This window comes from Schistocerca gregaria, chromosome 4 (assembly GCF_023897955.1).
Source record: "Schistocerca gregaria isolate iqSchGreg1 chromosome 4, iqSchGreg1.2, whole genome shotgun sequence".
Lineage (NCBI taxonomy): Eukaryota > Metazoa > Arthropoda > Insecta > Orthoptera > Acrididae > Schistocerca > Schistocerca gregaria.
The window spans coordinates 758358001-758384545 of NC_064923.1; the positions used below are offsets into that span (position 1 = coordinate 758358001).

Here is a 26545-nt window from a genome sequence, read left to right on the forward strand (position 1 = left end):
GAGTAGCTCGAAGGAGATTTGTAAGAAATTTACCACCAGAATTGGGGACCGCGAAGAAGAGACAAAGGAATTCTGCTAAATCAGGAGGGCGACGGATGAAGCAAGGAAGACAAAAAGTAGATTAGCACAGGCAAATTGCATTCTTGTTACGAGACTTCTATTAGCATCAAACAGAAGAATTAGGTGGAAGAAGAAATTTCTGAGGATGCACTTTTGGAGCACAGCATTCTGCGAAAGTGAATCACGACCTGTGAGGTAAACCGGAAAAGGAGAATGGAAGCGTATGCGACGTGTAGCTGTGGAATGATGCTGAAAATTAGATGGGCTGGTAAGGAATACGGTCCTCAGTCGAATCGGCGAGGAGAGGAACGAGAAGGGGCAGGATGTTAGGATACACGTTAAGAATCCGGAAGTAACGTGCGTTGTACTGGATGGAGCTGTAGAGTGGGAAGACAGATGTTAGAATATTGCCAACAGAGGACGTAGGGTGTTAGTGCTACTGTATTGTTAAGTGATGGTACAGGAAGAAAGGTTCGTGGCGTGCCGCAACGTGCCAGTCAGAAAAGTGAAACGAAAGTTCGTTACATTCCATGCGCGGGTGAAACGCAGGAAAAGGATTCCTTGCACGCCTCTCTACCAACGGTTATTGGTCAAATTTGTCTCCGCGATATGTTTGACGGCGACAGTAGTGGACCGAAGAATATTTGTATTTCTCGCCTTGAAAGCCCGTTCATTGAATTTTTCAAGTAGTTTTCACGAGTATGTGCTATATTTCTAAAAAGTGTTTACTATTGTTCGCTGTTTTCTTAGCTATGAAACAAACGTTAGGCCACTCGCGTCACCCTGTGCTGGATATCCCCCCTTAACACGACCTGGCAGTTCCACAACTTCAGCAGAATTCCAGCATGGACTAAGCTAGTACTTCCAAAGCAACATCTTCCCTTAACAAACCGCAGTTTCCCAGTATCTTTCCAATAAATTAAAATTAGGCGTTCCCCACGCCCCAAGACTCCGCACAGTGGAGTCTCAACTCTTCTGTGAGTACGTGTTTGGCCCCTGCTCTTGCAGTACGCCTTTTCCGTGCTGCATGTCTATCCTCCTCCTCCCCTTTCTCCCCTCCCTTGAAAACCGTGTCTTGTGTACAACCGGGAAACCGAAACTTGCAAAAGTATCGGAAGACTTAGGCGGATTTAATTTTTCTCTCTCTTCTTTCATGTTCTGACTTGTCCTGTCCTTCCTCCGCTTCGGCGTTTGAGGTCCCCCTTTTCGCCTTTCTTCCTCTTTGCGTGCCTAAAGGCCGGCTCACGTGTTTGAAGCTTCAAGGGCGACTGAGTAATGCATAACTCCCAGCGCCCATGTCGACAGGTAGGGCTCACGCGTACCCCCTGGTACAGTCCAGGCACAAGGAGACGTGATCGCCTGAGCTGTTACCTTCCCAAATGCCGATTGATCCCCCTGCCTGGATTTCGGACGGTGCGAACAACCACGAAAGGCGAATGCGCTCCCCTCTGGGAGTCCCCAGAAGGAGTGTGCTTCGGAGATGCTGGCCATCATAGAGATTCATCTGCAATGAGTGCATAAACTCCATCGACGCAACCTCCGTCTAATAAACACGAATAGAGTGAAACGAAACCTAAGACTCAACGAACCTCTGAGTTGTACCCCGCTACCTCTGATGTCACGCACAGGATGTGGTCAGAACTTTCCTACAGTGAACCATCATTCAGAAAGGTGTGGATATAATTGTAGGCCCACTAAAGTCCTGCACTCGGCTATGCAGTAGAACTTTGCTTCTAGAGACATAGTGCCTTTCAAGGCCAAAAACTGCCTAAAATCACACTCCTCCGCGGATACCCTGTTGGTGCAGAGACTCATCGAACACCGAAGTCTTCACGGGGCATTATATACAGTAGCCTGCATGATGGTATGGCTGAGGTAGGTACACAACACTATATCTCTCATCAGAGCGTAACTGCAGTCCCTCGGGTTATGCAGAGGGCTGACGGAGAATTAGTGCCTACCCACACACTTTTCTAAACTTTCGATAAAGTGGAGCTCCCGTCGAGGATCAAGACGGGTTATGAAGTCATCAATGTCAGGCCCTTCATAGTGAACCCAATGTGTTGCTACCAATATCACTGTTATGACCATACTCGCGTGTCTTAAAAAACGCAGCCAAATCCGTAACTTGTGGCAAGGATGTTCATGAGGGAGATTACTACACTTCTGAAGTCACTTGTGACCCAACCAGAACGGAAATTTAAAAAGGAATACGAGAGACCATTTCGCACGCTTCAAATCAGAGACGACGAACGCAAAGGTAGTGAGAAGTCGAACAAAGACAAACGTTCCTGCCCTACTCCACCTCGGAGACCTTCTACAATAGCGACACTGCGCGACACCTCTGTCGGCCGACCTCCATTTCACTGGTGCGAACCGCCAACCGATTCTGCGCCCTGGAGTAAACTGCCCGACCCAGAGATGAACTGGTACCTGTGAAGAAATAATGGAGCACTATCCTCCAGCCTCGGAACCCTGTAGTAGTACGCAGGCGAAATCTGACCCTCAGTAGCCACCAAAGTAACTGCCCCTTATAAGAGAGATCTCTCTCCTCTAATAAAACTGTTCTCCAATGGAAAATTCGTGGCACCAGATCTCACAAGGCAGATTTATATCTGCTATTGCTATCGCAATGCTCAGCTGTTTTACGCCTCCGTTGCTCTCTCTCTCTCTCTCTCTCTCTCTCTCTCTCTCTCTCTCTCTCTCTCTCTCTCTCGTTACACCTTCTGTCTTTGTAATATCTTGATACCCTTGTCATCTAATCTCACCGGGGTAGACATACTGCAGCTTACCGCTCAGCTCCCTCAACCGACTTCGCTACTTGATGTCTTATAAGCCCACAATCCCATTTAGGGTTCTCTGAGAAGCTATCTGAGAGGCCTTTTTCCTGGCAGATATTCTCAACCACCTTACTCTTAACACTTGCGAAAATGTTTTTTCCAGGTTCCATAAGCTTTCTCACAACTGGATCTTCCGTTCTGTAATGCACAGCTTGCCCACCGTCTGGAGTGGTCCATTCTGACACATTCGAGCGACGCATTTTCCGTTCGTAATTCGTCTGCTGACTCGTGACTGATCCGTGTGCAAGACCAACTGACAGCTTTCTAAAGCTGACTGGAGGCTGTACTCTTCACTAGCAACCATCGACAAACATTTCGACGAGAGTGACGGTCAGAATGACTACCTCTCGAATGTTTCCTTGCCACTGCAGAAAGGTTCATGCCCCGAATGTCTTCCCTATGCTACCTGTCCCAGTCCCCTGATGGACTGAAGAATGCTATGACGTGGCTCACGTGAGGAGACGTGCCTCCCGTGTCTCTGAATGCCATCCCACGGAGGAGAACTGTATTTCTTATAAACTGTTGTACGAAAAGTGTCCTCACATTACCAGAGAGCAAAAAGCTAATTGCATCTCTCCTACTAATTGTTTTAACCATTTTATTCCTTGTTCTGTTGCCTGGCGTAACCTATGTCGGGTTTCTGAAAACAAGGTACATCTCCTGGTTCGTGGTCTGACTGTAACAATATTTGAAACACTTTGGATCGATGCTTTGCAGAGAACTCGAGCTCCAGCCGTTCCCACCCCGCCTTCCTACCTCGTAAACGAGCAGAGGCGGCGCAGCAGATAGGTTTCCCTCTCAGAACCACGAATGCTACAATACTGTTTTTACTATTATGTAGCTCGAACATGCTCTCACAATCTTCCGCTCCAGGGCCGAACTATATTGTCAGATGTAACAGTACCTACCCCTTGAGAGACAATACTTTCTCCTTCATACGTATTATCGAGTGTAGACGGACAGCGCGTTTTCCTGACGTTGACGCGACAGGCCACTGTAATCCAAATATCCAAGCTTGGTAAGTACAAACTTCTTCCACCCAGCTACCGCTAAATTTTCTGCACCAGCAGTGTCTGCAAGGTGACTGAATGCATGATCAGTGGTCTGCTGGCATGGTCGCCTGAGTCTCGGAATTTTCTAACAAATGCACAATGTGAATTTCATAAGCACCACCGTGCAGCTGATCATCTCGTCATCCTGTAAACCCATATTTTGACTTGGAGAAGGCTTACGGTACCTGCTGATAGAGCACTGTTCAAAAGCCATACAGCATGCGACTAAACAGGAAAGGACAAGACCTATCCCCCTCCCTCCTCCTCCCCCCCTGTTCCTCCTCCCCCCCTGTTCCTCCTCCCCCCCTGTTCCTACTCCCCCCCTGTTCCTACTCCCCCCCTGTTCCTCCTCCCCCCTGTTCCTCCTCCCCCCCTGTTCCTCCTCCCCCCCTGTTCCTCCTCCCCCCCTGTTCCTCCTCCCCCCCTGTTCCTCCTCCCCCCCTGTTCCTCCTCCCCCCCCTGTTCCTCCTCCCCCCCTGTTCCTCCTCCCCCCCTGTTCCTCCTCCCCCCCTGTTCCTCCTCCCCCCTGTTCCTCCTCCCCCCCTGTTCCTCCTCCCCCCCTGTTCCTCCTCCCCCCTGTTCCTCCTCCCCCCCTGTTCCTCCTCCCCCCCTGTTCCTCCTCCCCCCCTGTTCCTCCTCCCCCCCTGTTCCTCCTCCCCCCTGTTCCTCCTCCCCCCCTGTTCCTCCTCCCCCCCTGTTCCTCCTCCCCCCCTGTTCCTCCTCCCCCCCCCTGCTCCTCCTCCCCCCCCCTGCTCCTCCTCCCCCCCCTGCTCCTCCTCCCCCCCCCTGCTCCTCCTCCCCCCCCCTGCTCCTCCTCCCCCCCCCTGCTCCTCCTCCCCCCCTGCTCCTCCTCCTCCTTCCCCCCCCCCCTCCCCCTGCTCCTCCTCCTCCTCCTCCTCCCCCTCCCCCTGCTCCTCCTCCTCCTCCTCCTCCCCCTCCCCCTGCTCCTCCTCCTCCTCCTCCCCCCTCCCCCTGCTCCTCCTCCTCCTCCTCCTCCTCCTCCCCCCTCCCCCTGCTCCTCCTCCTCCTCCTCCTCCTCCTCCCCCCCTCCCCCTGCTCCTCCTCCTCCTCCTCCTCCTCCTCCTCCCCCCCCCTCCCCCTGCTCCTCCTCCTCCTCCTCCTCCTCCTCCCCCCCCCTCCCCCTGCTCCTCCTCCTCCTCCTCCTCCTCCTCCCCCCCTCCCCCTGCTCCTCCTCCTCCTCCTCCTCCTCCTCCTCCTCCCTCCCCCTGCTCCTCCTCCTCCTCCTCCTCCTCCTCCCCCCTCCCCCTGCTCCTCCTCCTCCTCCTCCTCCTCCTCCTCCTCCCCCCTCCCCCTGCTCCTCCTCCTCCTCCTCCTCCTCCTCCCCCCTCCCCCTGCTCCTCCTCCTCCTCCCCCCTCCCCCTGCTCCTCCTCCCCCCTCCCCCTGCTCCTCCTCCTCCTCCCCCCTCCCCCTGCTCCTCCTCCCCCCTCCCCCTGCTCCTCCTCCTCCTCCCCCCTCCCCCTGCTCCTCCTCCCCCCTCCCCCTGCTCCTCCTCCTCCCCCCTCCCCCTGCTCCTCCTCCTCCCCCCTCCCCCTGCTCCTCCTCCTCCCCCCTCCCCCTGCTCCTCCTCCTCCCCCCTCCCCCTGCTCCTCCTCCTCCCCCCCTCCCCCTGCTCCTCCTCCTCCCCCCTCCCCCTGCTCCTCCTCCTCCCCCCTCCCCCTGCTCCTCCTCCTCCCCCCTCCCCCTGCTCCTCCTCCTCCCCCCTCCCCCTGCTCCTCCTCCTCCCCCCTCCCCCTGCACCTCCTCCTCCCCCCTCCCCCTGCTCCTCCTCCTCCTCCTCCTCCCCCCTCCCCCCTCCCCCCTCCCCCTGCTCCTCCTCCTCCTCCTCCTCCCCCCTCCCCCCTCCCCCCTCCCCCCTCCCCCTGCTCCTCCTCCTCCTCCTCCTCCTCCCCCCTCCCCCCCTCCCCCCTCCCCCCTCCCCCTGCTCCTCCTCCTCCTCCTCCTCCTCCCCCCTCCCCCCTCCCCCCTCCCCCCTCCCCCCTCCCCCTGCTCCTCCTCCTCCTCCTCCCCCCCTCCCCCCTCCCCCCTGCTCCTCCTCCTCCTCCCCCCCTCCCCCCCTGCTCCTGCTCCTCCTCCTCCTCCCCCCCTCCCCCCCTGCTCCTGCTCCTCCCCCCTGCTCCTCCTCCCCCCAATTAAAAACATCGCCTTTGCAAGTCGCATTCTGTCACCTGCTGAACGCCATTATTCTGTCACAGAACTTGAAACATTGTGTTGTATGGGCGCTTGCCGCGGTGGTCTCGCGATTCTAGGCGCGCAGTCCGGAACCGTGCGACCGCTACGGTCGCAGGTTCGAATGCTGCCTCCGGCATGGATGTGTGTGATGTCCTTAGGTTAGTTAGGTTTAAGTAGTTCTAAGTTCTAAGGGACTGATGACCACAGCAGTTGAGTTCCATAGTGCTCAGAGCCATTTGAACCATAACGCGGAAGTTATTCAAGACTTCATCTTACACACAATGCGAAAAGTCACATCCAGCATAACCGCCTCCAATCAAAGCTAGCTCGCGACTCCCCTCTCACTCTCGCACACTCAAAACTATATCTCCTCGCTAGGTGGCCAATCGTCTCGTTTCTCATTGGCTGTCAGCACTTAGGACCAATGAGAACTCACTTCTACGGCGCAGCTCGGGTCAAAATCTAGCAAGCACCAACCACTTCTCTAGGCTCATTGACGTCATCAAATTAACACACACTAATTACATAAACAAAACAAAATGAACTATAAGCATTACTCTACATCTGGAAATTTATTATGTAGTCGCTAATGTTCTGGCTGTCTTATGTAAAGCATACATACTTGGACATCCGACATTCACTAGTAGGGGAACCACTAGTAAATTCGTTCCCACGTTACAGAGTTGGAACACTTGCCAGTTCCTGTGGAGAATTACATGAATGATTTTTAATAATTCCGAACGTCCCACATACTCTCACGCACGCATTATCATTCACATGCACCCTAGCACACAATACACATATTTACTTAGAATTCTTGAAATTATTATTATAGAAAAAAAAGTTTTCTGAAACTAAAAACTTTCCAAATTTACATATGAACACTGAAAGTGTTACCAGATCATAGTACATAGTCACTGAAGGTGAACTATTACATCACTGTATTTATTTAAATTCTTGACTGTCGGAAAATTACGTTTTTTATGGAATTTTACTAACTTCCAAAATAACTAATTTTGATCTCAGACTTTGACATATTGTTTCCACAACAGAAGGATGTACCTCAAATATGACGTTCCTCAGGTTATTCCTTTATTAGCTATTAATATTTTTTAGTTTCGTATAATGTAAGTGGCCAGCCAGCGCTACTCCACTGCTTTCACACGCGCAGCTGCAACAGATGGTCGTGACGTCAGTCTGCAGGACACAACTCGACCGTTACTGACCGTAAAATACTCTGCCGGCTTACATTGCAGCCCACATGCATTCTGAAGTAAAGCTTTTAATAGACAAATGGGCGACCGCGCACTAGTTGCGGCGCCACAGTTAGTAAGTTAACAACCCGTGTAGACAGCCCTGACACTCGCTGGACACCTGCGGTGTGTTGCAGGGCCCCCTGACCCCCCCAAGGGCCGGCCCAGCGTGTGCGCGGTGAGCCGTGGCCCGGACTGCCACGGCGCGTGCGCGCTCGTCGCGTGGTCCAGCTCGCCCTACGACGGCGGCTGCATCGTCACCGGCTACAGCGTCGAGATGCGCCGCGCAGACCAAGACCACTGGACCACCGTCGCAGACAGGTGAGTGGCGGGCTTGACATGAGAAATACTGAACCTGCCCACACCACCACCACCACCACCACCACCCATTGTTTTGGCCTACGACGGTTTCAAAACGGCGGACATAAAACATTCATCGAAATCAAATATGCGCCATAACAAGAATTCTCATAATCGCACGTCAGTTGTCTTCAACTCACAACCAAATCTGACATTTCAACCTAAGCTACGCCTTGGGGTGCATTGCATTCTGTCATCGCAAGCTACATTGCAAAAACTCCTGCACCAATGAGTTCAACCGAATCCCAAAATGTTCCCAGGGTCGTAACTACGCTTGAGCGATACATTGCCCCGAGTTTCCCGATGATGATATCGGAGCCCAAAAGAAAGAAACGAAATGCAGGACACATAAAAATAGTAAAATCGTCAGTCAAGTGAAATCTTGGGTTTGGAAAACATTCTGTCGCAAAAATATCGGAATCATCTGGTCAGCTTTAGCTTGCAGACGACACTGTGTTCCTAAACGAAAGCAGGCGGAACAAGCCAAGGTAACAAATTTTATATGTAAAGGAAGTTGAAATTGTTTAAATTTATTGGTGCGCTTAATGAAGATATTCATTGCATATCATATTGAAAATTAAGATTTGGTGGAGACAGGTAACAAGTAAATATCAGTGTGAACCCGCACACAGTCTTTGGGCTCCTGTCGAAATACTTACTTCCATTACTGAAGTGGTTAAATCAAATTGGAAGAGAACAATGTGCAGACCCCCACTAAAGTCATGTTTTACATTCAAAATCACTTTCGCATCCATAAACTCAAATATCAAACACCACACTAATTGCATTTTCAAATTATAAAATCAATGTCAGTGTCATAACCTGCATGCCACCAAGCATACAACAACATAGGCGTATACTTAGGTGCAGAAAATTGATTGTAAATCACAGTGTGATGAAACAACGATTTCATGCCAAGACCGTTGATTAACGGCGGATCTCGCGCTTCTCCTGTTCTGATGTCTGCACCTAGCTACACACCCCTTCCAGAAGGACTGCCTTAGGCATCGTATGATTCTGTTTTATAACAGACAGACTGATCCTTGGTCCCCAGTGCCCAGTGATGAACCAAAGAGAATTCAGCGCTGTCTTCTTGCGCTGAGGACAGCTCTCACCTCTGAACAAGTTTATAACAACTCCTGGCCCTTTTAAGTAAGCTTCAGTGGCACCAAAGCCAGCTAGGAAGCTTTCAAGGCTGCGGAAAAATAACAAGCCCCTACCCGTAACCAAAGGAACGAAAAAGAAATAATTAGCTAGTCGGTTACTCGTAGTGTTGAATCTTGGCTGCAGTTAGGACGCAGGAAGTTTAGACTACATTTACCACGGGGATGTGCGCATAACCTTATGAATTATGTTGCCCGAGAGGTGAACAAGCTGTCGCGTAACAGCATTTACTGGTCCATTGACGTTCACATACTCGTTAAAGTAAGAAATGTAACGAACGAAATTTAGAAATAACTCTTAAAAAGACAATCTTACTCTCTACAGATTCAGTATTCACCACTAGAAAGAATTAATACACCACCTAATGACTTGCAGTCTGAGAGTATGTACGTTTCATCTGCGTGTGACTGCTTGGAAATGAGCTGTGAGCAAAAATAAAGATGGAAGATGACGACGTCAATAGAGTAGCAGCACCAACTCGGATAGGTAAAGGACGGATGAGGCCATCGGACGTACCCTCCTGGCATTTGCCTCCAACTACAGCTGTAAGGGGGCAGCCATGGGAGACTTCAGTCTGGATGTGCAGATGGGATCTGACAAGGAATCACTTGAGTGCGAGGTCGCAAGTTCAGTCTTAGTAAAGACTCATTTGAAAATATCGTGTTAACAATTGACAGGAAAATTATTAGCTGCTAATGACTCACCATGTGCGTCAGAAAGACGACAGACAATGAGTGTCTGGCAAATGAAGAGGTCAGCCTTCAATGGGACGCATTTATTATACTTCACAAAGTGAACATAGTTTACATTCAAAAAATGTTGAAAAAACAAACCATTAACTTGCACCATGAACACTGGATGAAGGACGGCGCGCCACATTGATCACAAAGGATAGCGCCATCGGGGTCGAAGGCGAACGCCTTGGGGTTTACAAACAGTGCAGGACGTTCAAGTATATGTCTGCTTTTAGAGAATGCATATAGAATCATATTGGTGTAAAAGGTTAAGTGATGGAATGTGATGGCGTGCAACTGAATGCGAAACAGTCTGTCCTGGAAACTGCATATCTTTTAACGTGCATCTGCATACAGTGTGATAATGTTTTGTAGACACGGAGAAAGCAAACATCCAAAGGCTGAATTTGTCTAGAGATTCCATGTGGTATCAACTGCAATGTCACTTTTCAGAAGGGCTAGTTTGCTCTAAAGGAGTAAGAAATCAAGCGAAAGCAATTTATTTCGACCAGGTACTGGCCAAACGCAGTGCTCACGCCACAGTCGTGGTTCTCTTACGGCCATTTCTCCACTCTTGTTTGCCGTGGCGTACATGTTCCCTACTGCCCTTGCAACATCACGCACAGGAGAAACAATCGTACGGAGCAGAACACCTCCAACTTCTCGCAACCCAAGAGATAACTTTAGAGTCAATTTACCATCCAGAATAAGTCGGCATAATTGTGTACGAATGCGTCAAGGCATTGATGCTAGTCGATCTTGATAAAACTCTCTCGGTACCTCTAATTTCCACGGTTCCTTTCATATGTATTTTCTCTTCAAACCCGGTTGATCGGAGTTGAAAACAGGATGGGTAAGTTAATCTCATCTACAAGTTTTCGGGCAGAGTCTGCAGTTACCTGTCCCGTCAAGCTGATGCTTTATTTGAAATTTCGTTATCTTATGTCTTCCAATTCTGTAGCACTGTGTAAAGTTACGCAACCATCCACTGCTTCCCTTGCAATCACTGCGACCAATGCCGCGTGAAATTCGACGTGCATGCCGTATTAGGTAACCATCATGCACATCCTGTAAATTATATCGACCATCCTCGAAACTCGCAGATACCAGTTTTTGTGACAAGTGCGCCTTGTTCTCCCTTGAATATCCGTCCTTCCTCTTATGCACCACATGGTGCTGTGGATTTATTCGAAATCTGTTCATAATTCCATTTTCACCACATATGATCCTCCATGTACGTAATTATGTTTAGTACTCACTCCTTGGACAAAGATTGTCCTTTACTGCGTTTCACTGGAGATGGGATTTGTGTCTCCCTGTCCGACAAGGATGACCAACTACACCTGTTTCAGTATACCTTTCACTTGTTAAGCACATACCATCATTGTACTCCCCACGTACATTGTCCACACAGTCGACCGTATACGACCCCACATATTCCGTTGACTCATCTTGCAGAAATGCTGATATTTCGTCTGCAATTTCTTTCTCACTCTGCGTAAGTCCTTGGGTTGCCTTCTGCCGAAATGTCAATTTAGCGCCGTTGTTACTAGTCACCTAACCAGTTCAACTACGCTCCGTAGCCTCATGCTGTGCTCACCATCAGATACCTTCAGTATCGCCCCCCCCCCCCCCCCCCTCGCTTCCCCCCTACTGGAACTACCACACGTCTGAGGTGCATGGCAGACATGTGGGGCTGCGAATACCGTAGACATCATTCCCCTTTTGCGACCTCGCACTGGAGGGTGTCCTTGTGAGTCCCGAATGCGAGACCAGTGTCTCGTAACTGCTACGTATCACTCAGTTGCTCTGAGGTAGCTGCCATCAAAGAATCAGGCAAAGACTACTTGTCGAAGCTTTCAGCGAGTGTGGAACATGAACCATTCAGTTTAAATTATTCAACAAACGAATTATAACAGCAGAGGCTCCTAGACGAGCTTCGAGAGGACGAGCGGCTAACCATAACTTGACTTAAAATAACACATTTTATACAATGATTTACACCATCTATTCGCAACTAAACTCCTTGATTCAAGGAGGGAAGTATGTTACAGATGAATATGCAGCAATATAACCTATTTTCATATCCACCGCCTCTTACAAAGATGTTAAAAGTGTACCATGTACGGTAAGTTTTTAAATGGCTCTTCTTACCTTCTGCTTCCCGCGAACTAATGTAGATAAGAATTTAAATATATCCTGATGCAACTACCAGAACCCACTACTGTTGCGGAAGCTAAGCGTTCTTTCTCCGTTCTGCACTGAGGAATGGTTCTCTGGTTTGGAAATACTATCAATAGGTGAAAGGTAGCACCACATTTCTACTACTACTACTACCACCACCACCGAAATGTGGTGCTACAGAAGAATGCTGAAGATTAGATGGGTAGATCATATAACTAATGAGGAGGTATTGAATAAAATTGGGGAGAGTAGTAGTTTGTGGCACAACTTGACTAGGAGGGATTGGTTGGTACGGCATATTCTGAGGCATTAACGGATCACCAATTTAGTATTGGAGGGCAGCGTGGAGGGTAAAAATCGTAGAGGGAGACCAAGAGATGAATACACTTAGCAGATTCAGAAGGATGTAGGTTGCACTAGGTACTGGGAGATGAAGCTTGCACAGGACAGGGTAGCACGGAGAGCTGCATCAAACCAGTCTCAGGACTGAAAACAACAACGTGAAAGGTGATGCGAATGGTCGCAGGATTGTTGTAATGGCGAGAAACTATAACAGGAACGTTGAAAAGTTCTTCAGCTCCTATATGTCCATCCTACATAGAGTGAACAGATAAAATTATGGAAATAGCAGCTTGTACTTACCCCTGCCACGTTCCACGTACTTTACCGTGAGTATAGATGAAGATGTAGACGTTATGCAGAAAATGAAAGAGCACAGAATACTGATTTCTATTGTTCCGTGCCTCAGTCGCTAGAAACGGAACCAGCAGACTCAGACGGTCAACTTGTGTTTGTATTGTTGTCAAGAACGGAAAGACGTAGCAAGTTGAAATTTACGTGACATACTAAAGTCTACGGTGTCCTGCAGGAGTAAAAATTTTAAGCACTAATGCAACCCAAATATACGGTAATTTCTTCATACTCACAAACTCTCATCAAACCCTATGGGGTACTTCCCACTGACCCAATCATGACCCTTGGAAAGAAGCGAGATTTCACAGTACAAGTAAAGGAAAGAAAGCTGAAAACAGTTAATGTGTAATCATCATCATTTCACGGATTAGGCTGTTGCCTGTTCCGAATCCACAAACAAAATCACTTCCAGCCTTTTCGACGTCGTCTTACTGGCGGCACCTCCATATTCGTGCAGGAGGGTTTGCGTGCTTTGCCGAAGTCGAGAGCCGGGCCGGCTGCAGTGCAGCTACTCGTACGGTCACCCTAGCCGGAGTGGTCTCTACTGAGCAGCCAGGCAGTGTGTGTGGGAACGGCTCTATGGGCGAGGTGAAGCCAGCTTCCCGGAGGGAGACGAGCCCGACAGGAAACCGGGCAGGTCGCCACACCTCGAATCGCCACTGGCAACCCGGACCCATCACGCGACTTAACCAGCGCAGCACCCGTAATGCACCCAGAGGTTGAACCCACAAACAGCCTCGGATACAGGACTGGATCAGCTGCTGACAATCGGAAAAACTCGTGTGTAATTACATCACAAAATTTGTCATTACAGATTCACATTGCATTCGTTATTGTCAATGTCAGGAACTGCTAGACAGATTTTGATCTGGCTTTCAGTAATACGTCTGCAATTACTAGGAAGGTGAAACGTCTGTTGTGTGATTTATAAATATTTATTTTAATTGGCTGAGCTACAATAAAGTGACGTATCTTGTCGCTGTGAAAAAGATGTCTTGCCATTCTAGCCATTTTGTCCCTGTCCATCTGTTAAGACACTCTTTCGCAGGAGCACGTAGAGGTATCAATTTAATGTTTCTCGTACACTAAGGACTATGATACCTAAGTTTCCAACTGTAAGCTAGTAGAATAAAGTACTGTCATACTCGCAAACTCGCTCATCAAAACTGAGATCTGTGTGTATAACTTTGTAGGGACCCCTCAGAGCGTAGACAATTATGCACATAAAACGAGGAAAAACTAAATAAACTAATGAAAGTTTTGGTTGAATGTAAATGGTCTGAGTAAAGGAGACTACTTACTACATAGCAGCGGGAGTAGTTTTCATGTGGCCCTGATGTCGATGACTGAAGACCTCTGCTAGTCACTGAGCGTTCTGCTATACTTATCTAAAAACGAAGTAAGAAAGGTAAGAATTTAGTTCACTAAGAAAGTAAATTTCATTAGTTTACATCTATAAATGGATGTTCAAATTTATATACTTTCCTTGAAATTAACTGTCCATTCTTCTTCTGGTTTTCTGTACAGTATTTGATATTTCATTTGCTGTGACGTAACTCAGTTTTTTCACTAACTGATTTGGGTTTTTATACTGAAGATAAGAAATTGCTTTACTACTTCAATAATCTCAAAAAAACGGCTTGGTTTTGTTGTTTCATGTGTGGATAAATTAGGGAAAATTTAAGGTTATGCCAGGTGGTTATAATTAAACTTCCCCTATTTAACACAGAAACTAATTATTGTACGAGTACCAAACTTGGTAGCACTAATGTCCAGAGTACGGCATACATGATTTTCACGCGTCATAGCGCCACCGTCCAGTTCAAACTATGGCCCACCAGGAGCCGTGATCAGTCACCGTGATTCATAGTCTCACACACCTGATCAGTCGCAGTGCACTTCATGTCAACATGAGCTCGGACAAACGGAGCAGCGCATTATTGGTGAAGCGCTATTGTCAAAACAACAAAAAAATGGTTCAAATGGCTCTGAGCACTATGGGACTTAACATCTATGGTCATCAGTCCCCCTGAACTTAGAACTACTTAAACCTAACTAACCTAAGGACATCACACAACACCCAGCCATCACGAGGCAGAGAAAATCCCTGACCCCGCCAGGTGGTTGATGAAATCGCTGTCGCTATGGCAGACAACGCCGCACGGAATTCCCGATCGTCAGCAGTGCGCGTTGTGTGCCACGACAGTTGAGCATCCTGTGGTCCACTGTACGGAAAGGTGCTGCGAACCATTCTCAGATGGTATCTGTAGATCATCCATACCGTAAAACAGTTTGCAGCACAGGACGCACGACGACGTGTTGACTTCGCTGTCCACTTTCTTGTGAGGACTGAAATGACGAGGACCAATTGGACCATCCTATGGACAAACACCTCATTTTTCTGACAGGTGAGGTGAACACAAACTGCTGAGTGTGGAGCTCTTCACCTCCAGTCACTGTTCGTCAATTTCCTGTGTGTGGTGCAAGTGTCACCGTATGGTGTGGCTTCACAGCTACATTCACCATTGGCACATTCTTTTTTGAGCTCGTTGGCGCTCAAGGAACAAAGACGTGCAGTGTGACTGGCCAGCATCACTGCAATGTGCTTTGCCAGCATGTCATACCCGCCCTACAGGAGAGACGCATTAAACCCAAGTTTTCATGCAAGATGGGGCGCCACCGCACACAGCTCGTGAGGTTCACATGCTTCTCCGAAATACATTTGGAAACTATCGAATTATCAGCCGATCGTTTACAAATTCTTAGCCGGCACGATCACCTGGTCTCACTCCCAGTGATTTCTCGTCGTGGGGCTACCTGAAGCACAGGGTTTAGCTGGGAACATTCACACGTGCTGATCTGAAGTGCAGTGTATCAAGATAGGTAGCCAGCACACCTACAGACAGTCTTCTTTCTGCTGTGCAGAATGCCTGCGCTTTCAGACACTTCTGGACACTATATTGAGCGCCTTTTGTAGCAGTAATGGTACCGGCATGTAATGGTATGATGTACCGTAGCAGCACATGAAGTGTCCCAACTTAATTGATTCTGCGTGCTCTCTCTTCCCCACGTCCTTGACATTAATGCTGTAGAGTTTGGTACTCGTATGGTAATTAGTTTCCGTGTTATGACGTGTTAAATAGGGAAACTGAAACGTCCCCGTAGAAAAAGTATTGAATTACTGTGCTGGTAAACCCCTTACGTTATTTGATTTTCAAACAGCTGAGCAGAAGCGAACATACTCAGACATCTCGCTTTTTACTTATTCTGATCAACACTAAACGGACACACAATATTTTTAGCGCAACGCAATCTGACTTTCAATAATCTCTGAAAAAGAATGGCCCTGACTAACAATCACCTATACCTTTCATGAATCACTTACCCCACAAAAATCTTGGTTACTCGAACTACTGCAACACACAGTGCCAATACTGCCAGCTAAATAAAAGATTTTAACTACTGAAGGCACTAACTACTGATAGGCATAGTTAGCGAATGAAAGATTTTGATAAAGAACAATCAATGTATTCAAGTCATATATCAGTTCATCACATCCAGTCTTACAAATTTACTCTATGATGGACACACGTCCAGATCACCCGCTCTCAAAATTCCGTCTCTCCCCCCCAACATCCACCACTGCTGGCGGCTCACCTCCAACAGCGCAATGCTCCGCCCTGTTGAGATCCAACTGCCCAACACTACAACAGCAGATTCCAACAATGCAAACCAGCCACAGACTGCACACAGCACAGCCAGTGATTTTCATACAGAGCGCTACATAACGTTGCCAACATAAAAACCTAAGCAGCCTACTTACAGAACTTTAGCTATAACTACCGAGTATTTCGCTTGACTGAGGTGTTCTAGCTGGAATGCTGTCTGCTGTCGCAGCTGCCTGTCGCTGTCGCACCACGTGTCGGGCCTGCGCGAGGGCCGCGACTACCACTTCCGCGTTCGCGCCCACAACCGCCACGGCGCCAGCGAGCCCGGCCTCGAGACGCCGCCCTTCGCAGCTGCGCGCGTCGCCACACCAGGTGAGATTCACCTTACAAGTACCCAACTGTTTCGCAGCCGGACATCGAGCTTGAGCACGTACTGCAGTCGGTCAGCAACGAGTACACCCGAAGGGTTACAACGTTGAATAGCGGCAGCACCGTCGAGGCAGTCAGTACTTCGACCGTATTCGCCAGGTACGCAACACGCATCGTCAACTGGACGCTAGTGTAGTAGGATAATCTGGAAAGAAAAGTCACAAAATTCGTGACACTTCGCCACGAACTTCCACCTCGCAGTGACGTCTGCAGGTACTTGCCCAGTCAGCGACGATAGAGGACTCTTGCAAGTGAGGCATCTACATCTACGAGGGTCGGTCAAAAAGTAATGCCTCCCATTTTTTTCTACTTAAAAAAATTAAGTGAAAAATTTGAATTGGGCGCCATTCCTCAAACCACCTTCTGCAATCCACTGCAGTAGTAACTTTGTGTCAACAGGTGGCAGCACAGCAGAAGTTTGTAAGATGGCCGACATCGATGTTCGTTTGAGACAGCGTTGTGTGATTGAATTCTTGAATGCAGAAGGTGAAACGCCCATACGCATTCATGAAAGACTGAAGAAGGTGTATGGTGTTGTGACAGTGGATGTCAGCACTGTTAGACGATGGGTTCGTCGTTGTAAGGAAGCTGAAGGGCAAACACCGTTGACTGACGAAAAGCGGAGCGGCAGGCCGGCGAGTGCAGTGACTCCACACAACATGCAGCAAGTTGATGACATCATTCGTGGTGACCGTCGGGTGACTGCAGATGAAGTGTGTCGCATTATTTCTCTTAGTAAAGGCAGTGTGATCACGATTATTAAACAATTGGGGTACTCAAAAGTTTGTGCACGGTGGGTTCCAAGAATGTTAACCGATCAGAATAAAGAGGCAAGGAAAACAATAGCCTCCCAACACTTGCAGCGCTTCCGTTTGGAGGGAGATGAGTTTCTGAAAAAAATTGTGACCGGGGACGAAACATGGGTGCATTTTTTGAACCCGAATCAAAGAGGCAGTCAATGGAGTGGCGTCACACAAGCTCGCCGAGGAAGAAAAAATTCAAAACTGTGCGATCGGCAGGGAAAGTTATGGCAACAGTTTTCTGGGATACAGAGGGTGTGATTCTGGTTGATTTTTTGGAGCAGGGATGCATAATAAATTCTGTTCAATACGTCACAACCCTCAAAAAACTTAAAGCACGTCTTCAGCGAGTTCGCCCAACAAAATCAATGGCAGATGTTCGTCTTTTGCATGACAATGCAAGACCACACACCAGTCGTCACACCTCTGACGAGATTGTCAAAATTGGATGGGAAGTTTTGCCTCATCCCCCATACAGCCCTGACCTGGCACCATCATACTTCCATCTGTTCGGGCCACTAAAAGAAGCTCATCGTGGGATTCATTTTGAAGATGAGGCGGCCGTCAAAACATCCGTGCGTCAATGGCTTAGGAAGCAGAGCTGTGATTTTTACCGTGCTGGGATACATGCCCTTGTTCAAAGATGGACCAAAACTGTAGAGATGGGCGGAGATTACATTGAAAAATGAAAAAATGATCCTCAATGTTGTGGTTTTCAACCTATGTAATTGCATTTAAATTTCCTGACAATTAAACGCAGAAAAAAAGGAGGCATTACTTTTTGACTGACCCTCGTACATGGATATTCTGCAAATCACGTTTAAGTGCCTGCCAGAGGGTTCATCGAACCACCTTCACAAGTCTCCATTATACCAATCTCGTATACTGCGCGGAAAGAATGAACACCTATATCTTACGAGCTCTGATTTCCCTGATTTTTCATAGTGATCGTTTCTCCCTATGTAGGTTGGCGTCAACAAAATATTTTCGCATTCGGAGGAGGAATTTGGTTATTGAAATTTCGTGAGAAGTTTCTGCCGCAACAAAAAACGCCTTTGTTTTAATGACATCCACCCCAAATCCTGTACCACTTCACTTGCACTCTCCCCTATTTCACGATAATGCAAAACGTGCTGCCCTTCTTTTAATTTCCTTGATGTACTCAGTCAGTCCTATCTGATAAGCACCCCACACTGCGCAACAGTATTCTAATAGAGGATGAACGAGATAGTGTAAGAAGTCTCCTTAGTAGATCTGTTAAATTTCCTAGGTATCCTGCCAATAAAACGCAGTCTTTGGTTAGCCTTCCCCACATTTGTTATGTGTTACTTCCAATTTAAGTTATTCGTAACTGTAATTCCTAGGTATTTAGTTAAATCTACGGCCTTTAGAGTTGACTGATTTACCGTGTAACCGAAATGCAACGGATCCCTTTTAGCACTCATGTCGACCACCTCAAACTTTTCGTTATTTAGGATCAATTTTCAATTGTCGCAATTTTCGCAGTAACAATCCACAGCGACCTTAAGTGGAATGACATTTAAAACAGATAATGGGAAAAGCGGACACCAGGCCAAGATTCATCGGAATAATCTTAAGGAAATGTAATTCATCCGCGAAAGAAGTGGCTTATAAGGTGCTCGTTCGCCCGATTCTTGAGTATTGTTAATCTATGTGGGATCCCTATCGGGTAGGACTGATAGAGAAGATCCAATGAAGAGCGGCGCGTTTCGCCACGGGATCGTTTAGCTGGCGAGAGAGCGTTACGGAGATGCTGAGGAGAAAAATCGAGAAATTAGAGCCAATACAGAGGCTTACCGACAATCATTCTTCCCGGTCACTATTCATGGGTGGAACAGGGTTGGAGGGATCAGATAGCGGTACAGAAAGTACCCTCCACCCCACACCATTAGGTGGCTTGCGGAGTATGATGTAGATGTAGATCTTCAAGCTGAACAAAACTCTACCCCACCTGCAACCTGACTCTGACCATTGCGACAGTCCAAGCAGCCCTCTTAGATTGTTTGCAGATGATGCTGTCATTTACCATCTTTTGAAGTCATCAAATGATCAAATCCAACTGCAAAAGATTGACTGTATATATTAGTGCAAAAAAATGGCAATTGACTCTAAATAAAAGTGCGAGGTCATCCACGTGAGTACTAAAAAATACATTAAATTTTGACTACACAGTGAATCACACAAATCTCTTGATTGTCAATTAATGTCTAGGGATTACAATTACGGGAACGATAGCATAGGTAATGTTTCGGGGAAATCAAACCGAAGACCACAGTTTATTGGCAGAACACACGGGAAATGCAACATGCCTACTACAGACACTGATTTTAATACGCCTGTCCGACCTCTTCTGGAGTATTGATGTGCAGTGTGGGCTCTGCATCAGATAAAATTGACGGAGGACAACGAAAAAGTTGAAAGAGCAGAGACTGGGCCACGGATGTGATACGCAAATTGTGGTGGCAATTGTTAAAATAAGGGCGTTTTTCGTTGCGGCAGGCTCTTCTAATGAAATTGGAGTTACCAACTTTCTCCTGAATGTGAAAATATTTTGTTGGTGCGCATCTACACAGGGAGACATGATCAGCATAGTAAAATAAGGGAAATCGGAGCGTCCACGGAAAGAGTTAAGTGTTTGTTTTTGCCACACACTGTTCGTGTGAAACAGCAGAGAAACATGTTGGTGATCCGATGCCGGGCACTTTTTGTGAATTGCGGAGCAATGATATAGGTATGGAACAGAAGTGGCACTCAGGTGCAGTCAGGAAATATGGTACAAAAATCATGATTGCTAAAGCTGTAATGAAACTATTTGTGATTTATTACTTGCCTTTGTTCATTCCACCTTGATTTGTTTCGTTATAACTTTTTCACGGTGAATATGTTTAGTTCGTTTCCATTTATCATATAAATTTTAAATCGGATGACAGTTCTTTGAAACATCACCGTACTCCGGATACGCATGACTACTTGCCTATTGTTTGCCAGCTACGGTATATTTCCATACAGAATAGGTAGGTCAACAGCCATACGAAACTTCGATGTCGTATTTTTCTTAGTTTTTCACGTATATGCGTCATAATCAAGAGATAAAAGTTCGTTTCATCTGCCCTCGGACGTTGTGTGAAGATCCAATAGCGGTCGTGGCCAGAATACAATGACTTGTGCGTAGTGCTCAATACAAATTACGTGATGGTTTGCTCCAGATATTCTCTGTCTTTATTAATGGACCCAGATTAATCCTTAGCACTGCTGCACTATCAAATCTGTGTGAATAAGGATCAACAGGCTCTTTCATACACGACAGGATTAAACTTTTAAGTAGCCAAAGTCAATAATTGAAGGCTTGTAGCTACGTAACTCAAAGATTTCAAAACACAACTGAAGTTGAAAAAATATTTCGCCAACTGTTCATACACCGCCTCCAGCTTGCTCCTGACAGCAAAAACAATAGGGAAAAAGTCAGAGAAACACCACATACAAATGTAATTCGCCAGCTTCAATTAAACCTCGCTGATTCTGCTTCATTCATCAAATACCACATCCCTGACAGCTACTGGTCTTGTGATCTTGTATAAGGGCTCTGTCTGCCAAGCACATGAACACTAGTAAAAACACAACTCGTCTAGAAAAAGCAGATTCTTGTATTCTTTCCATATTTGAATAGTAACTTTGTTGGTGAGGAATGATCACTAACTCCGGAAAGGACTTCATCTAAGAGCCGAGGCCGATTCCTACATCTTACGAACTCCAAATTGTTCCACGAAATTATCTAATTCACAGCTGTTTTGTCTATCAGTTTCAGAAGCAGAAGTCAAGCACTTCCAAAGGGCATTTCTTGCACCCACTGATGGCACTATTCTGCAGATTGCTGCATCCTAGCAGGACTTTGAGAAAGTTCCTTTCCAACGGGTTACGGAAAACACCCGCCATTCTGGGAAAGTACTCTTAAACCAGCCCTATACGTCTTGACCGCACAAATTTTCCCCCTCTCCCGGATACTGGAAGCTCCATCTACTGTCCACAACAGCGGGAAGGACGAGCACGTGACGTTACAAATTGTTGTTTACAGACGAGGTTAAGCTGGAGGAAGAAGACGTCCCGGAGGAAGAAGACTGGGACGCGGAGGAAGTGTCTGCAGGGGGCGACTTCGCGTCCGGCTACGAGGTGCTGCAGGAGCTGGGCAAGGGCAGGTACGGCGTGGTGCACCTGGTGCGCCACCGGCGCTCGCAGCGCCTCTTCGCCGGCAAGTTCCTGCGCTGCGTGAAGGCGGCCGACCGCGACAAGGCGCGCGCCGAGGTAGACATCATGCGCCGCCTCAGGCACCCCAAGCTGCTGCGACTCGCCGCCGTCTTTGAGGCGCCGCGCGAGGTCGTCGTCGTCACCGAGTAGTGAGTAGCCTGCTCACTCTGAAGCGCGCACACTGTTTCTGTTCATCTGTTTATAAGCATACTGGACACACACTTTGTCACCCCCCACGATCAGGGGAGACAACACTAATACAATGCATGGGCATCTGCAAAAATTTGAAAATGCCGGGGTGGGGGGGGGGGGGGTGGTAAACTCGAAAATTGCAGTTTTTTATATAACTGATGCAATTGCCAACAGGATTGTTAGTGAAATAATCCACGTAAAGCTAAAACTGTATAAATGAGAGGTTTACGGGAATCACAGGAAATATATTCTAGAAATGTACAAGAATCGTGTAATGAAACTGCCTGGCAGATTAAAACTGTGTGCCGGACCGAGACTCGAACTCCGGACCTTTGCCTTTCGCAGGCAGGTGCTCTACAAACTGAGCTAACCAAGCACGACTCACGATCCGTCCTCACAGCTTTACTTCCGCCAGTACCTCGTCTCCTACCTTCCAAACTGCACAGAAGTTCTCCTGCGAATCTTGCAGAACTAGCACTACTGGAAGAAAGGATACTGCGGAGACGTGGCTCAGCCACACCCTGGGGGATGTTTTCAGAACGAAATTTTCACTCTGCGGCGGAGTGTGAGCTGATTTTGAAAATTTCTGGCAGATTAAAACTGTAAGCCGGACCGAGACTCGAACTCGAGACCTTTGCCTTTCGCGGGCAGGTGCTCTACCAACTGCGAAACTGCATGTTTCTCAGGAGAACTTCTGTGAAGTTTGGAAGTTAGGAGACGAGGTAGTGGCAGAAGTAAAGCTGTGAGGACGGGGCGTGAGTCGTGCTTGGGTAGCTCAGTTGGTAGAGCACTGGGTAGAGCACTTGCCCGCGAAAGGCAAAGGTCCCGAGTTCGAGGCTCGGTCCAGCACACAGTTTTAATCTGCCAAGAAGTTTCAAAATCAGCGCACACTCCGCTGCAGAGTGAAAATTTCATTTTGGAAAAATTCTGTAATGAATAAAAACACTGTGTTCCAGTTCTGAAGGGCTGGGCTGGACTAGGCAGTGTGATAAGCGCCCACTCTTGACCTCCCCCTCATCCTTCTGGATGCCTATGTTGCCATATAACGACACCTAGCTCTGAAAATGGCCTCAATTCAGTGACAGAGAGGACCCAAAAGTTCCGTCAGGTATTACGTATCCAACTGCAGTCATCACCTTCACAGATTGACGCAATTGAGCTAAGTTGCGTGGATGTTCATTGTTAGGTTTCACCCACTGTCCCATATAGTACTTAAAACATTCTGTTCGTTCAGGATTGGGTGATTTAGTGCACCATTGACTCGGTGACATTGTGCATTTTAGTCAGCTGCTATCCAGTTTATTTGGCCCATTGAAGACTTGAAGCTTTGTGCTGCTGCACACAATAGTCTTCTGTGAGGTACCCAACTCCAGATGCTCACTGACTGCAGTTTCCTTCGCATTGTCACACAGAAATTGGTCAACATGAACCAGCATTTGGCGACATCAGCAATTCCTGTCGCGTGTGAAACAGATTGTCATTGACAAGTCATGACACTAGTCTCCAGTCTGTCAGTTAGGATGTTTTTACAACCAGTATTATTAAGCGATATTATGTGGCTCCAGGTGGTATACCATTCCCTGTAGACATTTGGGCAGTTGCTGTTGACACGCCAACGAATCTCACAAATCCAAACACATTAGCTCCTTTCGCCATTGTTTTCTCCATGCAGAGCCACCTTCCAGCCTCAGTTAAAGACACCTGGCTGGCACATTACAACACTTCACTGTCTCGACTTGCATCAGTGTTGCTCACATGACACGCATAGAAGTTCTACTGCACTCTGTCCAATGTGTTCTTTTAAGGAGTAGCCTAATATTTGACAAGAAAATTTACGACACTGTTTGTGCACCACTATTAGCAAACATGAGACCCTCAGTCCATTGGATGTCAGGCACCATCCCTTAAACTACCTTCGAATTTGTTTTTGCAACCTACATTTAAACAGTTCCTCACCGTCTGCCATCTTCATATGTTCTCTCCTTTAGCCTATTTGAAACTGTGTGAAATAATCCCTTCAATGCATACTGATGATGCCATACAGTGTATCATTAGTGAGCTAGTAATTGAAGTTAACATGCAATAGCATGATTAACGATATTTCTGAGCTTTGTTGTTAAGAGCGATTATTAAGAAATGCATACGGGATTCCTTGCATGGACTTTGTCATATACACATGTGCACACATTCCACCATATGAAGAGAGTATATTACTTGAGATTCATGCCATGATATCTTAAATGTATGTGCCAAAGAATTTAAACAATGGGAAGTCTACAGTGGAATAACATGATTATGAAAAGGAGGTGGAAATGGGGCGCACGCACACGCAGACCCTGCAGACAGTGTGACTGCATTTAATGCGACCAGCAATTTGCAGTGGGTGATTGGGGGGGGGGGGGGCTAAATAGATAAATAGATAACATGGGATGGGGAGAGGAGGGGAGGGGTACCAGTGTAAGGCTTGGGAAAGGTATTGTGCTGCCTGTTGCAGCATACACAGATGTGGTGGTGACAGGATAAGGCTGTTATTTGCGAGGTGCAGAGTGATGAAGCTATGCAGGGGAGGGGAAAGGGGGGGAGAAAGGAGGAATGAAGAACAGAAAAGGGAGAGGGGTGAGGGGAGACGGGGTAAAGGCAATGGGTGTATTGGCAGAACAGGTGATCTTTGTTGTGCTGGAGTCGGAGCAGGGAAGCAGATACCTAGGTGGAGGACAGTCTAGTGAAGGCTGAGGCCATGGAGGTTATGGAAATAAAGTATATTTTGTCGGGGGCGTTCCCATCTTCCCAGTTTACGAAAGCTGGTGTTTTATCTAGAGGGAGCAGGCTGTGAAGCATTCACTGACATGTTCTTCACTTCAATGATTGCTTCACAGCCTGCACCATCTGGATCCTTTCTACAAACACCAGCTTTTCTGAATTGTGCATGTAGGCTTTCTCCTTATTACATACCCTACATTTCTGTAAGCCCCCTGGTATTAGCCTTGGCTGGTCCCTGTCCTCCACTACCTATTCTCTTTCCTGCTCACACTCCAGCACTACACATGCCATCTATTCTGCCAATGCACCCGCTAGTGTGTTCCCCACATCTGTTTATCTCCTTTCCCCTCTCCCTTTTCCACTCCTGTCCTACTTACCCCACCATCAACTTCAGGTTGCTGTTCAAATCAGATGCAGTTGCAGTCTGTTGTTGTGCCATAGTGGCCAGAAACAGTGCCCATATATGTGTGAGCTGTGGTTGCATGAATAAGGCTTTTTTTCAAGATATTAAATGTTTAGCAGTATTTTCATAGTGCCTGTCTGCAACTTATCACATTTGTTATGACTAATAACCTATCCTTTTTGTAATATTGTTGGCAAGGATTTTAGTTGTGTGAGTGGCTACCGAACTATTTTCTTTTCTCTTTTTCATAGTTTAGTGATGTAACAGGTATTGTAAACTTAACATCAATGACTGCATCACTTCACCCATACTACGACTTAATTGAATACGCATGCAGGCAGACAATACATTTGGAGTGCTATAGGACCATATTTATAAAAATTAATCTAAAATCATTGTTACATTGAAACTATAGAAATCATCATAAGACTTGAAGACTGCACTCTTACTGGAAATTTTTTGCAGCTAGTTTTTCCTATGATGAATTTACAAATATAGTAAAACACAAAATGGACAAAAGTGAGACACTCTTAGTGAATAAAGATCATGGAATATCTTCATTCAGTTGAAAAGTAATGAGGTGGCAGCAAATTTCTTTTAAACATTACACCTGGTGAACTATTTTGTTTTGCCATTCTACTAAACCTGCTTCCTCTTTCTGTATATATACTCTGCACAAAGTAACATCTTACTTGATGGGTTTTATTATGGGGATACTTGCCCATTGTTTCACATTACTCCATTCAAATCTCTACTGCTAATGGAGTTTCCATGCAGAGACTGTTTATTTCTCCAAGCACAGCTGCCTAAGTAATTTAAATAAAGATTACTCTCAGTTGCTGTCCATGTATAAGAAGAAACATTTTTATGCAAACTGACAGTTTATACGAGAAATTGAGAAACACTTTGCAAATGAGGACTTCTACTTCTGGTGGTCTTGAATGGGCAGAACTGTGTGCCGTTATTGCGAGTAAAATTTAAAGTAGTTTCTTTAGACCAATGTTTTCAATCCCAAGATTCGTCAGCCCCTGTCCCCTCATCCTGAATTTCTGCTGTTAGATTTCATCTTAAATTTATTCTCTTGAATTTTCAGTATATCTGGAGGTGAGCTGTTTGAGAGAGTAGTCGCAGATGACTTCACATTAACTGAAAGAGACTGTGTGCTCTTTATGCGTCAAATATGCGAGGGAGTCCAGTATATGCACCAGAATTCTGTTGCACATCTTGATCTGAAGGTAAGCAAATTCATTTGATTCATCTGCATTCTAGATAAATGTTCTTATAGTTCACCCTAAATAATACAAGGCTATGTATATCTCACTGTAGGTGGTAAACTTTTACATACCAGGGACTGACAAAAACAATTTACTACCCAATGTTCAGTATTATTTCATGAACTACTGCAAATAGAGAAGGCCTCAAATGACAGCCTGTTAAATTTTCCAACTTTAATTTCTTAAGTAAGAAGACAGATTAAGCTACAGGAAAGGAAATTTAAA

At 46.8% G+C, this 26545-nt stretch overlaps 1 protein-coding gene across 2 annotated transcripts in view; it reads left to right on the plus strand.

The window, feature by feature from the left end:
* The window catches only part of LOC126266718 (titin homolog), a 1013152-nt gene that overhangs the window by 973699 nt on the left and 12908 nt on the right, over positions 1–26545 (plus strand). For both annotated transcript variants that reach the window (XM_049971188.1, XM_049971189.1), the window contains exons 32-35: positions 7534–7717; positions 16429–16571; positions 21522–21840; positions 26140–26281. In XM_049971188.1, the coding sequence (XP_049827145.1) occupies positions 7534–7717; positions 16429–16571; positions 21522–21840; positions 26140–26281 (788 nt within the window). The remainder of the gene's footprint in view (positions 1–7533; positions 7718–16428; positions 16572–21521; positions 21841–26139; positions 26282–26545) is intronic.